Raw genomic sequence first — 17,088 nt, 5'->3', positions numbered from 1 at the left:
AACTCTACAGACTACAGTGATCTGCTGAGTGGAGACAATCTGTTTGGAAATCAGAATGCCTACAGAGGTCACCTGCTCAACGGAGACGGTGTCTCAACTCCGGGTCTATGTACACCAGCTCCACACCCTCGCAAGACATTACAAGGGGCTGACTGACTCGTATGTGGTGGTAAGAAGTTGTGCTTGATATGGACACCTAGACTACAGTTGCACCCATTTAAATGAGCCAACGTGTTAGACCCCGTTTACAGTGCGAGGCGAGGCTCGGCCGCAGCCGAGTCCACCTTCATTCATTTCAGTGTATAAAACGCGCAAAAGGCCAAATGCGAGGCCAAAATTGTCCTCGCATTTGGCCACGCTCTGGAGGTGGTCTCGGCCCCGCGGCCGAGCCTGGCCTTTTCTCAGTGTAAACGCAAACTGGGCCAAATGCGCGGCCAATATTTTTAGTCTGGCTTCCAAACCCTCTGCCCGTACTATTTCACTATTCAGGAAATTAACCCCCTCAAAAACTAGTATAGTTAAAGGTGATTTTGTCCTGCAAGCAATTTTTTCCTTCGGCAAAGGCCCAAAGGCCTTTGCCCGAACGGCGACATTGTCGCCACGGAATCCCGTTGGCAAAGAGTCTGAAAACCAGACTATACCAAATTGCGTTTGTTTACAAGCAGAGTGCCACTATGACAAAATATTGAAAGGTTTGAATTAGATAAAAGCGCGGCCGAGCCCGGCAGTGTAAACGGACAAAATTGCGGGGCTCGGCCCTGCAATTGAGGCTGGGCTCGGCCGCGGCTCGGCCGCGGCTCGGCCCAGCCCCGCACTGTTAACGGAGTCACAGGGCTGCCAACTCTCACTCATTGAGAGTGAGACTCACTCATTTTGGTCCTTTCTCACTCTTAAAAACTTTATTTCATTTGCATGCCTTTCTATTGATCTCACTCATTTTGACTCCTAAATTACAGCATTGGCCTATGGGAGTCTCACTCTCAACTAGTTTCCAATGTTGGCAGCCCTGGGGTCATAGAGAAATCTCATTGATTAAGATTTGACACCGTATAGTGCCACCCCTATGTGGTTTTTGTTGAGCCCACTGGAGGTGAGGGGAGACTAAGGGATCGCCTGCGGCGTCTGTCTGTCCGTCGTCCGTCCGTCCGCCGTCCGTCCATCCGTCCGTCCGTCGTCTGTCCGTAACGCTACAAAAACTTCAATAACTCTCTACTCTGGGCTTCAATTGCAATCAAACTTTGAGGGAAGAGGGGTCATACAAAGTTTCACATTTTACCATATATGAAGGTCACCTCAGGGTTAAAGGTAACAGGCAGGGGTCAATGAACTTTAGGGCCCAATGTTAAGTTTTTGTGGCCCGTTTCTATTATGGGTCCTAACTTTTGATCCATATCTCCATTTGTGACCAAACTTGGATGGTAGATGTCCCTTGGGGAGTGGATGGTCACCACAAGGTCAATGGTCACAAGCATGGGTCAACGAACTTTTAGAGCCCAATGTTAAGTTTTTATGGCGCTTTTCTATTATGGGTCATAACTTTTGATCCCTAACTCCATTTGTGACCAAACTTGGATGGTAGATGTCCCTTGGGGAGTGGATGGTCACCACAAGGTCAAAGGTCACAGGCAGGGGTCAATGAACTTTAAGGGCCCAATGTTAAGTTTTTATGACACGTTTCTTTTTTGCCAATGATTTTAACCCTTTTATCTCTTTTTATCTGTTATATCTCTTTTTTTTAAATCTGTTATGTCCCATTCACATACAATTTCTTGTACGCAAATGGGCGAGACACATTATGGCACTTGCCTTGTATTACTAACGTGGCATGCAAGATTGATATCATATTGCAAATAGCAGAGAAATGAGAGGTCTCTAAACACTCTGGCGTGAAAAACTTTACCAGTTGAGGACAAGTAGGTGAAGTACCGAGTATAGGCGAAGTACCGAGTATAGGCCTAGGCCTACTCGGGCAAGTGTTTATGGAAAATGCGTGTTGTAGCAAAATCAGCCCATCCTCAATGGGTTAAGAAGGACATTCACCACAAGACCTCTGAGCTTTTTTGTCCTGCTCTGTATTCATTCAGATTTTCACATTAATTTCAAGTGCAGGCTTTTTACCATTTTGTTTGCAACTCTCGTTGTTAGACAGTAATGATAAGTAGAATCTAGTATTGACAATTGTGTAAATTTATAGATTGTATTGGTGAAGTTTTAAGCCGCATCATTTTGTGTACCATCAGGTCGTTAAACAAAGTTTAAAGCCATGTTAATGTAGTAGAAGATATTTACTCCACGAAAAGTATGTCATGATGAGAGCATTTTTTAGGTGATCCGAGTATCCTCTCGGATCACCTATTGTATCTGTACGGATTCTTTCTTCTTCTTCTTCTTTATTTCTTTCTCCTCAAATGTTGTGCAGAGGTTAACTCAAAAAGTCATTCACCTATCACTTCTAAACTGATACCATATATGTATCACGTCATAAGGACGACAGATCTAATGTATCACTGTGATCAGTCAACCATGACGTCACTATGACGTCATTATCTGAAAACACGTTCACATTCGTATCTCATTAATGGAATGGATTTTCTCAATGAAATTTACATATCATATAGTTCAAGTCAAGCTCTATTGATATATTTCATAAAATTTAGTCACGTTCATAGTAAACGAGCGCGTACGCGCGCGTTGAAATTTTAACATGCTCCAATCGAGCTCAAAATTGTTTTGCACACGTTTCAGGTCATTTGGAGTATTTCGGAAAAAATCGACGGACGCGTACGCGCGCGCGCATATACGCACGCACAGCTCATATGCAATAGAAATTTCCTGTTTTTTCACTTGTATCGGATGTCTGAAATGTCAACGAATGTTTCTACCAAGTTTCAAGTCAATCCGACTCAATATGACGTCATACGGGCCCGTCAAAGTTCAAATTCCGCGCGCGCGTCAATGGCGATATACAGTGCAACAATGCCAAAAAACCGCCAATTTTAAATCCGATTTTACTCGTCAGGATGGACGGTGACCCCCCATTTTCTTTACATATTTTGAAAGCTGATGAGTTGTACATATCATTTCATGGGTTGGCGATACTGACAAAATGATTAAAAGATATCAGATTTCTTGAAAAAGTAAAAAAAGTAAATTTTCAAAATGACGTCTTCAAAATTCAAGTTCACTCGAGCGTATCTCACTTATCCTTTGCTGATTTTCACCTAACTTTCAGTATGTTGTAGCTTATTTAATGTTCTTTCATATTTGTTAATACAAACTTTTGATTGGATGACGTCATCACCTCGTAAAAATGGATTGAAAGTATCCTTGTAAAATTTGACAAGTTTACGTGTTATCTCTATGGGAGAGCAGTTTTTCTGGAAGTGAAAATTGACATGACTATCTTTTTCGAGCACAAGCTCACTTATGCTTCGGTGAATTTTTCTCAGATTTTAATATGTTGTAGCTGAGACTTTGGGCTATCGTAAGTGTGCCCTTCGTTTTTTCATACGATGTCGGGATCACGTCAAAAAACTTACTTGAAATTAAAGTTTATCTTCGATGTATTGAAATATTTCTTTCTTTTTGCAACGTTATGTGCAATAACTCATGAAAAACATACCCTATCACCACCATATTTTGCACATATTTAGTTCATGTCACGAACATTATTTCATAAAATAACAACGACTTGATCAGACGCCATCTTGGGTATGTAAATTAGGGTCAAAGGTCATAGATGTTTCATCCTGTATCTTGGTGAATACATGTCCTATCTTTCCCATATTTTGCACACGTAAAGACCATGTTACAGGGATCATTTCATAAAATAACCACTTTTTGCTCAGATGCCATCTTGTCTGTGCAAAGTGGGGTCAAAGGTCATATGTACTTCTTTTTTCTATTTTCGCTATGACGTGTTATCTCTATGGGAGGGAATTTTTTTAGATGTGAAAATTGACATGACTCTCTTTATCGAGCACTATCTTACTTATGCTTCGGTGAATTTCTCTCAGATTTTAGTATGTTGTAGCTGAGACTTTGCACTATCACGATTCGAATCATTGATTAAAAAAGAAATCGGATCACCTTAATTTGTCAGTGATGACAAATTACAATCTCTAGTTGAAAATTGTACTTGTCTGTTGTCATATATTGTGAACAGGGCTGCTAGGAAAGTAGTTCAAAAACAAAAGCGAAAAATACAGAAGTGAAAAAGCACAGCAGATCTGATGTGTAGCAAAAATAATTTACTGTGTTGCCCTTTTTCCTCATGATTCAGGAATTTTTTGTGAAGAACCACTGGGATAGGTTACCAAAGTCGTGGCATGTGGCACTAAGGGGTCTTTCATATCAAGAAGTGGTGAGATTTCTACTCGATGAAAAGACTCCAGAAAGGTGAGTTTTAGAGAGCGAGAGAGGGAGAGATTGTGTGAAGTCTGTGACTGTAGTGATCTCAAACGTGCAATAAAAGCCTGTTTCAAGAAACCGTTCTTCAAACACAGTACACATGTATTGACATTCATGAATTTGTGTATTGACACTTGCACCGAGGTTTGACCTCCCATGCAAAGGTTCGACCGTGCGCAAAAGCATAGGTTTCCACATGTAGCAGGCAGTCAAATTTTGGATGGTTGTGTTGTCAAATTATGTGCAGCTGGCATTAGACTTGAGATATATATGAATAAAAATATATGTGTGTATGGAGAGAGAGATTGAAATGTCTTTATTTGTACCTGTATAAGCTTATAGCCTCATTCGTGATCTGGAATAATGCCTGCTCTGATTTATTGTACTTCATAACTGTCTAGCAAAAGTCTGATTGGTTTTTGTTCCTTATAGTTATCCATCAGTATGGCCACTGTCCTTACTATGCTTTCGTGCTGCCACACACGGCCTGGCACTAGACCCCACCCCAAGGGAAGACCAGTGCAACAAAGTTCAGGAGGATCCAACCTTCAGGCCAATAGACCTTCTGTGCAGGCTGCACGTCAAGGCCAAGAAACGCCATGAAATCCTCAGGATGGCAAAGGTACCATACTGTAAAACGAATGTTCGCATGCATTTTAATTTCACAAATTTTGGGAGTGCCAAGATTCACAAAATTAAAATGCTCATGAAAGTTCTTGTCTACACTGTATGCGCTGATTTTTAGAGGCAACTCACAAAAATTTCATGCCATGAAAAAGCCGGCGGCATTCAAAATTTTGTGCTGCGAAAATATTGTGTTTTACAGTATTCCTGTGTTTGGTTGTTAGCTTGGGTGCTTTCCAATTATGATTGTGATTGCAGTATATGCCACATATTTAGCAAGTCAAATTTTTTTTTTATGCCTCCGCCACAAAGTGTCGCCGTAGGCATTATGTTTTCAGGTTGTCCGTCCTTCCGTCCGTCCGTCTGTCCGTAATGAATTTTGTGGACAGAGTAACTAAAAAAAAACGTTTAAGGTATCCTAATGAGACTTGGTATGTATATGCATGAGTGGATGAAGTTGTGCTTATCAACTTTTGGGGAGACATGCTCAAGGTCAAAGGTCAAAAGTTCAAGGTCAAATGCTCAAAATTTCACTATTTCCCCCATATTTATGCAATGCCTGGAGGTTTTTTCTGGAAACTTGATGTATACATGTAATACCAAATAAACATTCTCGAGAGAGAGTTTCAAATCATGAGGTCAAAGGTCAAAGGTCAGAGGTCAAGTGAAAATGTTAAAATGTCATGTTTTTCTCCATATCTTGGAAATGGTTCAAGTTATCTTCATGGAACTTAGTACATATGCATGTGCTGACTAGCAGTGACTATCAGTGAATTCTAGGGTCATAGGGTCAAAATTCCAGGGTCAAAGGCCAAGTTAAAATGCAAAAAATTTACTATTTGATGGTGAAATTACACTTTTTCTCCATACCTTGAAAGTTTAATCAATGCATAGACTTATAAAAAAAGGGTCAGAAGTGAAGTAAAAATTCTCAAATCCCCAAATACCTGTGCTCTTAGGCAGTATAGCCATCCATCCAATCAAACCTATTTCAAGGAAAGTGAACATTCAACACATTTGTGACAAACCTGCCATTTTAATATTTTGCCAATTATGTTAAACTCATCACACATTGTCAAGACATTGTACTATAGACCTATTAGGAGAATCATGCATTAAGGCGGAGGCATACCAGTCGCCATAGCGTCATTTCTAGTTTTTTTGTTTGTGTGTGAATCAGGTTTATCCGACAATATCACAAATGAAATGGTAAATTTGTGATCTTGGAATACAGGAATGAATAGAGAAAAGTAAGGTGCATCTTGTATACATATCAGGATCAGAGTTTACATTTGTACATTGTTAGATTTACGAATAGCACCGGACTCGCAAAATTTGCAAAAAGAAAACCCCTGCAAAATATATGGCTATTATCTCTGCCATGACAGAGATCTCCAGGCACTTTTGAAAGAAGGAATGTAAGAAAGAAACCCAAAGTGATCATTTACTGTAAAACACAATATTTTCATGGCATGAAATTTTCACAAATGGGAGCCGATGGCCATATTCATAGCATGAAATTTTCCCAAGTTGCCTCTAACATTCAATGCATATAGTCTAACATTCAATGCATGTTAATGTAGACAAGATCTTTAGCGTGCATTTTAATTTCGGGAAACTGGGCTCACGCGATATAAAATGCATGCGAATATTCCTCATTTTACAGTAGTGAATCTTTTGTTGTAGTGAAGCAAGACAACATTACCGAACAGACACAGGGTTGGTTGCACGAGCTTAACAGTCAAGTCGTAGGCTGCAGCTGTAGGGCTCTGACTTCAGACGCTTGAATCATGTTGGGTCAATAATGTTGGAGAAATGGCTATCCGATATGAGGTGCACCGTGCAGCTTGTATTCAGCACCCTAATCAAATGCTCGAAAGAGCTATTGTGATTACAGTGGACTCCCGTTATAACAAAGTCCTCGGGACCGGCAGTTTCCTTTCGTTATATCGAAATTTCGTCGTAACGGAACAAATAAACAATAAAAATACATAATGTGTGCATAATGTTGCAGCCTGAAAGAATTTTTACTTTGTTTTTAATCATGTTCGTTATAACGGGAGTGCACTGTATTCATCATCTGGCATGTCATAGGTTGTATCGTCAAGGTCGGGGGGGGGGGGGGGGGGCAATTGGAGCCAAATTTTCAGATTTTTGGCTCCTTGAAAACCCCATAGTGGATTTTCAGCGACTTTCGCAGGTAGCAAGCCTTCAGATGGATAGGATCTCAATTTGTTCAAATAGGCACTTCAATACAGTGCTCTAGACTCCTTTTGTAACGAACACAGTTATAACGAAATTCTGGTTGCAACAAAATAAAAATTCAGGTCTCAACATTATCCTTTCTATATGTTTTTTTTATTGTTTATTTGTTCGGTTATAACGAAAGAAAATTGGCTGTCCCGAGGACTTCGTTATAACGGGAGTCCACTGTAATATATTCTATCACTACATGTACATCACCCCAGCACACATGTTTGCCCCGTTGATAGGTGATAAACTCCGCATGCCATGCCAGTGGTGCTGAGAGAGTAGTGGACGTTGGCTCTGGTCAAGGCCATCTGTCGCGGCTGCTCTCCTTTGGCTATGGCCTTCCTGTCACAAGCATCGAGGCTGTTGGTTGCCATTTGACCGGGGCAGCAAAAGTGGACACGTGAGTGTGTTGCCAAATTTCAGATTATGTCAGAAGTGTGCAGCAGATGGATTAAATACATTTCCAAAGAGTTTCATAGTTTCAAACAGGACCTACCAAATTCGAATAGACACTGGTTTTGAGCTTTGTATCTAAAATGTGTTTCCATTATGCTGTGTGCATACAGGATAATAAAGGCACAACTACAATTTATGTAGTTCTGGTTTGTGGTTTCAAAATTGCATGATTTATGGAACACAAATTGAATTCATGCCATTCAGTGTTTTGTAGATAATTTCAGTTCATACCATTCTTTTTATGAGAAAAAGTGATTTTCTCTAGGTAGATATGCAGCAAGAATTTGAGAAGACACACTTAACAATTGCCACAATTGCTGTACTGTCCCTTTCTCATTTTATTTCACAGGAAAATCAAGACCATCATACAGAAAAGGGTGAGTATCAGAAAAAAATACTTGCGGCTATTGTTTCTCTGTCTGTACACCTTTGTATTTGCTATGGCAGTGTATGTATTGGCTTGTGTATGTAATGTGGCATAATTCACATTACAGATATGTAATAATGATAATTATGTTGATGTAATAGTAATTATGATGGCAATGATAATGACCAAAAAATAATGAATTACCTAGTTACATCAGTATCTCGTTATACCAGGGATAAAAAAAAAACAGAAGAATTTAAAGGGAATGGGACCTGCAAAATTCCCTCGTCTGGTATCTCACTATATCTGTCCTCGTTAAAACAAAGTTTTACTGCGCCGTTCATCATCGGATGAGACATTTTATTATTTTCTCTCCATAGATCAACAGGCTGGAATCTCAACCTGCGGATGATATTCTTCACACACTCCCTCAACACGTTGAGAGCACTATCCACCCTGGGATCACAGTGGAAGAATTCCTCAGTGTCATTAACAACCAATCAGGTTGTGCCATTGTGGAACAGGACAAGTCCATATTCACTGTGGAGGGGGGATGCCTCTCTGTGCATTCTAGTGATGGACAAAATGAAGAACGAAATGTGGGAAAAGAAATGTCTATGCATCATCATTCAGCCAAGAGGAGCTCTGACGTGCAGTGTGCTGAATATGCAGACATAAAACAGAAATACATCAAGGACGACAAATCAGATACGTCTTTGTCAGGTCAAAGATCTAAAAATCACAAATTTTCCAACATTTCAGAAGTAACGACAGACCAGAAAATGAGCGAAGTTGCACGGAATTGTAATGAAAATCTGATGGTGACTCCAAGTGAGGATGCAGGATCATTTGCACTGGTTGGACTCCACACATGCGGAGACCTTGCCCCAACCATGCTCCGTGTCTTCGCCAAGTGCAAGCAGGCGCGGGCGCTGGCATCTGTAGCGTGCTGCTACATGAAAATGGAGTCTGCCCTGCCTTCAGCACACAGTGGAGGTTTGATTGACCAAGACACGCAGACTGGGGTATCCTCTACGGAGGAAAAGTTTCAAACAGACACCCAGTCCTTCCAACAGGTTGATCAAAATGGCAGAAACCATCAGGAGATTGTTGAAGGCAGTTCTACAAGAGGAGATGAGCTTTGTTCCACTAGCAATGGGATGAATAGTTCTGAAACTGTCACTTCAAGGGGATTTCCCATGAGCAAGTGTCTGAGCGACCTTGGAGACAGCGAAATTCAGTTTGAAGCCTTGGAGCTTGCATGCCATTCCCTGGCCAGCTACAAGCAGAGATTGAAAGGTACATATCAATTTCATGCCCATGTTGATGGCATTGAAGTTTTGCTCATGGGCCAACAATTTGTTTCAGTCTTTCTTCTGACAAGAAGTGATTTGCATTGATAGATAATTGATACAAGTTTATATGAGCTTGATCAGGCGCGGTGGAGCACCCCAATTATCTCGCAGAAATCCATCGGCAGCCGAGCCTCATTTGCATAAAGTAAACAACATGTACTCGCGTAGTTGAGAAAAAGTAAACAACTTCTCACGCTAATAACAATTTAAGGAAACCTATTTTTGGATTAAAATTGAGTTCCTGATCACCGGACAGGCGTCATCTCCACTAGACCACCGAGCTTTCGCCCGACAGCAAGTGTTGGTTCTAATCCTTATAGCATGCAGCGGGTACTGCGTAATTATTCACATTCATTAAATTCTTCCGTCGAGATGCTTTCATTGCAACTGATTGACAAATTGCCCTGCATCGACGTAAATAAACACTGAATTGATCAGTGTTTTAGTAGTAGCCATGATAAAAATCATGGGCGTACGTACTCGAGCGGGATTCGAACCCACGACCTCCTGATCACCGGACAGGCGTCATCAGGAGGTCGTGGGTTCGAATCCCGCTCGAGTACGTACGCCCATGATTTTTATCATGGCTACTACTAAAACACTGATCAATTCAGTGTTTATTTACGTCGATGCAGGGCAATTTGTCAATCAGTTGCAATGAAAGCATCTCGACGGAAGAATTTAATGAATGTGAATAATTACGCAGTACCCGCTGCATGCTATAAGGATTAGAACCAACACTTGCTGTCGGGCGAAAGCTCGGTGGTCTAGTGGAGATGACGCCTGTCCGGTGATCAGGAGGTCGTGGGTTCGAATCCCGCTCGAGTACGTACGCCCATGATTTTTATCATGGCTACTACTAAAACACTGATCAATTCAGTGTTTATTTACGTCGATGCAGGGCAATTTGTCAATCAGTTGCAATGAAAGCATCTCGACGGAAGAATTTAATGAATGTGAATAAAATTGAGTTAGTTTGAATTTGAAAACATGTCCGAATATTCACATATAACATATCAAAGGATTTGACAATGATAAAATGTGAAATTTTAGCGAAAACCTGGCGAGCAAAATTACCAAAAATATGCCTCGAAAATCATCCTAAGATTCACGAAGTGTGATTGCGGAACAAAAGCGCCATTCGGACAAAGTACACCGACATTTATTTATCTGCTTGCATTTTAAATGTCATACCGTAATATTCCCGGCCATGGTTGTGTCGGAAAAAACCAGAAGGTGATGTCAAAAATGACACGAACGCTAAGCGTACAGGTCGGTCCCATGTATATATAATCGCGTCACTGTAGCGTTGCATGTCACAGCACACACAACGCATTGCTGCATGCAGCGTGCGCGGCAGCAGCTCAGCAGTCACCGCCGTGCGACACTCGGCCACTGCACTTTTATTTGATTGAATAAATGTAATTTCTTACCTTCTACGAAGGAGATATTTTAACAGAAACAAAAACACGAGAAAATAGAAGTATGCAGACTGAACTGAGCTGACATGTTAATCTAAAAACTGAGAACTGTGTTCTGAGACAATATAGATCTAAATGCAAAAAATCTACTCCTGTGTCACATTACATGGCATGTGTGTGAGGAAGAAGAAAATTTGGCCTAGGGAAGGGGGAGGGGGGAGGAGGAAAAACTATTTGTTCATAAATATTCGATGACACAGAAAATCCAATCTTTATCATTTTTTTTTAATTTATATGATTATTATTTAAATTATTATTTTTTTTTTGATTACCTTCTACTGGGTGGATGGCATAGTTGGACGAAAGCAGATGGGGGGCCAGTTTATGTAAATCTGAATTATTTTCAGCGGCATGTTCTTTATTGATGTACATGCAGGTAGGCATTAATTTTGTGTGTGTGTGTGTGTTTATCACTATCATGTGTGTGGTACTGTCTTTCTTCCTATGTACATTGTTTTAAAGTGTTTTTATGTATTAAGTACTAGTAATTTTTGCTACAATTATGTGTATGCACCTTCTTCCAACAAATCCTTCCATATTTCCTCTCAGATGTTGTCCACATTTACAAAATCATGTGCCTTCTCACACATTCCAATAGCAGCATCACTTTCCTCAATGATTGCCTCTTCCAACTCGGTGCACATCAATCGTACAGAAACGCATAAACAGAAGTATGCATCCCACTGAAGCTACGGTCACAGTAACTATACACAGCCCAGTCGCTGTACATGGTACGTCGCGACAGGGCTGTACGCGCGCGACCACCAACCACTAGGAGAGCGACGTAATCGTATCACGATAGCTTTGAATTTTGATACTTAACATCATTTTTGTCACCTCAAACTCATCGAGTATACTCTTCAATATTTACTCTACATCTGATGCTATCAGTATTCAAATGTACGCAATGAAACTTACCGAAATTGATCATCATATCCAGCATGTCCACACGGTACACAATCTTTCAAGCCAGGCCTAACTATACACTTGAACACAGCACAGTCGCTGTACATGGTACCATGGAATTGCGCCAGAAAGTGTCATTTCATTTGTTCCACGGACTTATCGCAAGTGGTCTCCATGGACCCAGTGTGGCGAACTATTCTTCTGTAATAGAAACATGCATTTAACGTGAGTAAAGTATTCTGTTTAAAGGAGAAAAGTATACATTTTCCTAAGTTTTGTAGTTGTGTTGAGGTTCCTCACTTTGAGGCTGCATGCCGCGCTCGTCAGACGCTGTTTTCGCATAGCGTAACAGTGTCTGGTCGGGCTACGGTCACAGAAGTCCTTACGAACACTGTAAAAATGACCGATTTGTACAGCCCCAAATGGACAAAAATCTTTGTACGGCATTTGCAGGGATATCTGTGACCGTAGCTCTAATTCCGAGAGAAGTAATATTAGATTCTAGTTCACAAGTCAACAGAGGGATGATCTGCATGATTGAGTGCTTTGATTTCTACTTGAATTTTATTATAATTTAGAGTTTAAATGTTAGTGTTACTTAAATACGGTGTTATTCATTCAGCTTTGCTGGCCATGGTCATTGCTGAATTCATAACTAGGAATAGAAAATTTCATAACAAACACATTCCTGCTTATGATTTTTATGAAGAAGTTAATCGCATGTGCTACCAAAATCGCAAAAACAACGCGCAAAATCACAAGCTTCACACCCGGGCCTCACACATTCACAAACACAATCACAGGCTCCGCTCAGCTTTCTACCAACTGCTAAGGTCCACCGCCCGGGCCGGCCTGGCCGGGCCGAACCTCGAGCTCGGCCTCGACAGAGACGCGCCGCAGAGTCCGATCAAAACCACATCATGTCAGACCGTTACATTGTTATGATTATTTTACTCATTTAAACGAAACATTAAGATGTTTGTAAGAAATACAACATTCAAATATGATTATCACGAATGAAATTTCATCAAACTTCCTACTTACCAAATCACACAGCACGAGAATCCCAGCTGGCAAAATTGACTGCGGCCGCACAGCGTCACATGCAAACCAACAACAACGCACGAAATCCTGAATCTCACGTATCCACGCACGCATCCCCATGTTACGGGAAAAGAAATGACGTCATTTTCAAATGTTTCGCTGACTACAATTTTCTATTCCAAACCCTGTAGAAACAAGTTGATTTCTCAAAAAGTACAGGTGGAATCAAGCGAAAACTTTCACCATACATGGATTGAGGCCTGATGAACTTATGTTGCCAATTTCGGACACATTGGAGCCCGGCCATGGTCCAGTCGTAAAAAAACAGAGAGCATGTTTTGCGAGAGGTGATTTTCAAAAAGCTTTAATATCTCAAGTTCTAGTGCAGCAAATTTCATAATTTTTTCATCAAAAGGAAGATTTTTAAAAACTTAGATAGTGTGGGAAGTTTGAGTTTACTAGCGGCACGCATAGCGGCACAAGGAGAAGGTAAAGATTTGACTTTTTCATGCACTCAGTTTCGGGCAGCCGTGGATGCCCGTTGGAAATTCAAATAGAACGGGGCGATAATGAGATGCAAATTGGGGTGCTCCACCGCGCCTGTGATAGAGAGAATCAATGAGATATAGTGAGCCCCCCAAAAAACAAACAAACAAACAAACAAACAAACAAACAAACCCAGCTGTATTCGAGGCCCAGAACAAACTATCAAACATTTTTACAGTTGATGCAATGCAATTCATTCTTTTCTGTTCATAGCAACACCTTAAGAGACGCACATGATTGAGCATGTAATCCTTATGATATGTTCCTCTGTGCTTTGAGAAATCTGTCGTTATATTACTAAAAGAAAAATGCTCTCGCAGAATTGTGATTTACATTCATTACATTGGAAAAAATGCAAATAGTAGTGCAATACCTGCAATTTTCATGCAGGAAGAAAAAATATATTGATAGAAACTGTTTTCTCTCGAAGGATTTTTTTTTTTTTTCTGGACAGCATAAAACAAATAAGCATGAATTTAGGTCACAAATGCAGACATTCTTGTCTAAATTTGGGAACCTGATATGCCAAGTTCCCATATAGCAGTTGATACCACAGGAACCTGGTAAGGAGCGGGTAAATGCAGTCAATGTATAGAATATTCTCTTTGTTTCTTCAATCGTCAGATGGACATCCAAACCTGGTCCTGCATGGATACCGTGCTACTCTAGAGCTCCTTATCCAAGGTCACGACCCTGCCTTGACCCAGTCACATGAGAGCATTTGCAGAATCAAGAAGGCTGTAGCCAGCATTAGAAAGCCGCACCTCAAGTCATTCAAAGAGTGAGTCCCCCTGTTTTTGTTATTGATATTGTTTGCTGTCAGTTACAGTTACAGATAAATTTGGAAGTGTTTCAAGACTTGCATATCTTTGTATAACAAATTGAATTATAATATGGTGCTTTGTTTATCCATTACCATTATTTATATCCATTTAATTCATTTCTTTCCCTATCTACCTACCTTAGTTTAATATAAAATGTTGAATGAAGAGAGAATTAGTGAAATCCTGATCAATCAGTAGCCCTTGCTTCTTTCCATGGCATATTTACATCTAAATGAACTAGTTATTAGAAACTTTAATTACACTCAAGTTTCTTGATGGGCAATTTAAGTTAATGCTCATGAGAAAGTGATGACAAGTGAGATTATTGAATAGCTGAGTAGAGAATTTGTTTTAGAATGTGATATGTGTGTATCCACCCCCTGAAATGTTTTAGAACATAATGTGCATGTATCCACCTCCTGAAATTGCCCTGAATATTACGTTTTCATTCATGAGATATATGCGTCATCCAGCAAATCATCTCATGGTTTTTAAAAATCATTTTATACTCATTCAAGAAATACACAGCCATTTTGCTTCGAAATCACCAGACCTCGAGATAGTTTATGCTCTTGACAGATACCATTCCTATACTCTGTGTCATTTCATTAAAGGACAAGTTCACCTTCATAAACGTAAGGATTGAGAGAATGCAACAATATTAGTAGAACACATCAGTGAAAGTTTGAGGAAAATTTGACAATCGATGCAAAAGTTATGAATTTTAAAAATTTTTGTGTTGGAACCGCTGGATGAGGAGACTACTACAGCTTGTGAGTCATATGCGTACAACAGTATAAAGAAAATGTAAAGAAAATTCAACGTATTTTCACTTTTTTCGCATAATAAAAGAGCACTTGACTTGCCTTAAAGGCAGGGGGAATAATGTTACCCATAACATTTGTCGGTAACGAGTCGGGGGAATGTGTACTTTTTTCAAAAGATGAAATTTTATAAAATTCTCTTTATATTTTCCTTATGTTGTACGCATGTGACATCTAAGTTATTCACACACTGCAGTAGTCTTCTCATTTAGCGGTTACTGCACAAAAACTTCAAAAATTCATAACTTTTGAATGGATTGTCTGATTTTCCTCAAACTTTCAATGATGTGTTCTACTAATATTGCTACATTCTCTCAATCCTTATGTTTATGAAGGTGAACATGTCCTTTAAAATTTCTGTGAAAAGATGCTCAATCAGCATTTACATTGTCAGATTCAACTTTTGAACACTTTTTACTAAGGTATGCTGCCACTGCTCTCAGCAATCTTGGCATACCATACACAGAGGGCGGGCTTGAAGAACTGCAAGAACGATTCCAGCCGCAGTGGAACGACGTGCTAACCTTCCACGTCTTACGCAGTCTGATGGGTCCGATCATCGAGAGCTTGGTCCTCACAGACAGAGTCTTATTCCTGTATGAGCAAGGCAAGTTCCACAATGCAAATGAAGCCTTTGCTATTTAAACAGATCTCCTATGAGGAATGAAGCTTTTAGAGACAGATTTTTCTATATTTCACATTCTTGGCACATGTTCCTGAACTTGTATACCTTTCATGTCACAAAGTGGGTGCAATGCTTTATAATCTTGTGGTATCCTCTACCCATTCATTTTAGCAAACCTAACTCAATATGTTTTTTTAACAAATGATTCCAGCTAATTCCTTCCTTGACTAAGCAAAAAATTGCTTTGTCACGAAAATTTATTTAATGCAAAAACAGAAATTAAGCTGCCATAATGTTGAATTTCTAATAATTGATTTAGTCATAGCCTGTAATATTAAAAGTTTTAAGGTGAAGGGACCATGCTTAGCACTCATTAAGTAGCAAGGGTATTTGAGTAAGGTATTAATCTTGTATTGATCAATGTTTTTACATGAGTATATAGTCATCTGCAACTGCATCTGCAACCCGAAACTAACTCCTATATTATCATTGTGAAATCCAGGTCTTTGTCAGTCTTAAAAAGAAGGTTAACACCACACTCTATGATCTCTGCAATTTTCCAAGTGATGGTACTACTTTCTTATTATTTTCCGCATTATTCCAGGGATTGACAGCAAGCTGGTACCCATCTTTGATTCAAGCGTGTCTCCAAGGAACTTTGTGCTCAAGGCAACCAAGGATTCCACCTCCAGATGACAGCCTTCCTAGATCCCACCTCCAGATGACAGCCTTCCTAGATCCCCTCAGTGCATCTTGCAAGCTCCACAAATGAGTAATATGAAATTATGATGGCTAGACTTGGCTTTGAAACAAAAAATCCAAGTCATTGTTACTTAATTTCAATTGATATCAAACTATGGCATGAATGCTAAGGAAGCAATAGATACTTATAAAGCAAGCAACCTTTCTAATAGGTAGTGATGGCTTTCAGTTTCCTCTAATGTACCAGGCAATGAGGCTTAGTTGCCTAGGGCTGCAGTCACAAGAGTCAAATGAGGGGCCTAGTGATGTGATAGATAGGTCTTATCAAATTCATTGTACCGTAACGACTCCTCAAGAAGCATATCGTCGCTGGGGTGACAAGACCTCGTATCTCAAAAATGTCAAATTTTTTTTTTTTAGCTTAATGGTCAAATAATGGGTCAAGTGATGTCTTGGCCAAATCCTAACTGTCTTACTCCAAAAATGAAGCCACCATGACATGTCAAAGAGAAGGCTTTCCCATTCACTATAGTGCTTTGGCTGCCATGTTTTTTCGCTCTCCTGAACATTTGACAATTTTGAGATACGAGGTTTTGTCACCCCAGCGACGATATGAGGTCCCTTTTGTGAAAGTGTACCTCATTTTATGCATCTTTTCTCTTTGAAACCAG

The 17,088-nt window shown here is 40.0% G+C and overlaps 1 protein-coding gene across 1 annotated transcript; it reads left to right on the top strand.

The window, feature by feature from the left end:
- The first annotated feature begins 55 nt into the window (after positions 1 to 55).
- Positions 56 to 16,411, top strand: LOC140230562 (methyltransferase-like protein 25B). Its single transcript, XM_072310705.1, has 9 exons — positions 56 to 169; positions 4,283 to 4,398; positions 4,843 to 5,032; positions 7,527 to 7,687; positions 8,093 to 8,120; positions 8,491 to 9,409; positions 14,067 to 14,223; positions 15,513 to 15,697; positions 16,320 to 16,411. Exons 1-9 carry the CDS (start codon positions 56 to 58, stop codon positions 16,409 to 16,411), a joined length of 1,962 nt encoding a protein of 653 aa, XP_072166806.1.
- Positions 16,412 to 17,088: the final 677 nt, after the last annotated feature.

Source organism: Diadema setosum, chromosome 7 (genome assembly GCF_964275005.1).
Source record: "Diadema setosum chromosome 7, eeDiaSeto1, whole genome shotgun sequence".
Classification (NCBI taxonomy): domain Eukaryota; kingdom Metazoa; phylum Echinodermata; class Echinoidea; order Diadematoida; family Diadematidae; genus Diadema; species Diadema setosum.
Note: the sequence above shows the minus strand (reverse complement) of the source record. Positions and strands in the feature narration are given on the sequence as shown.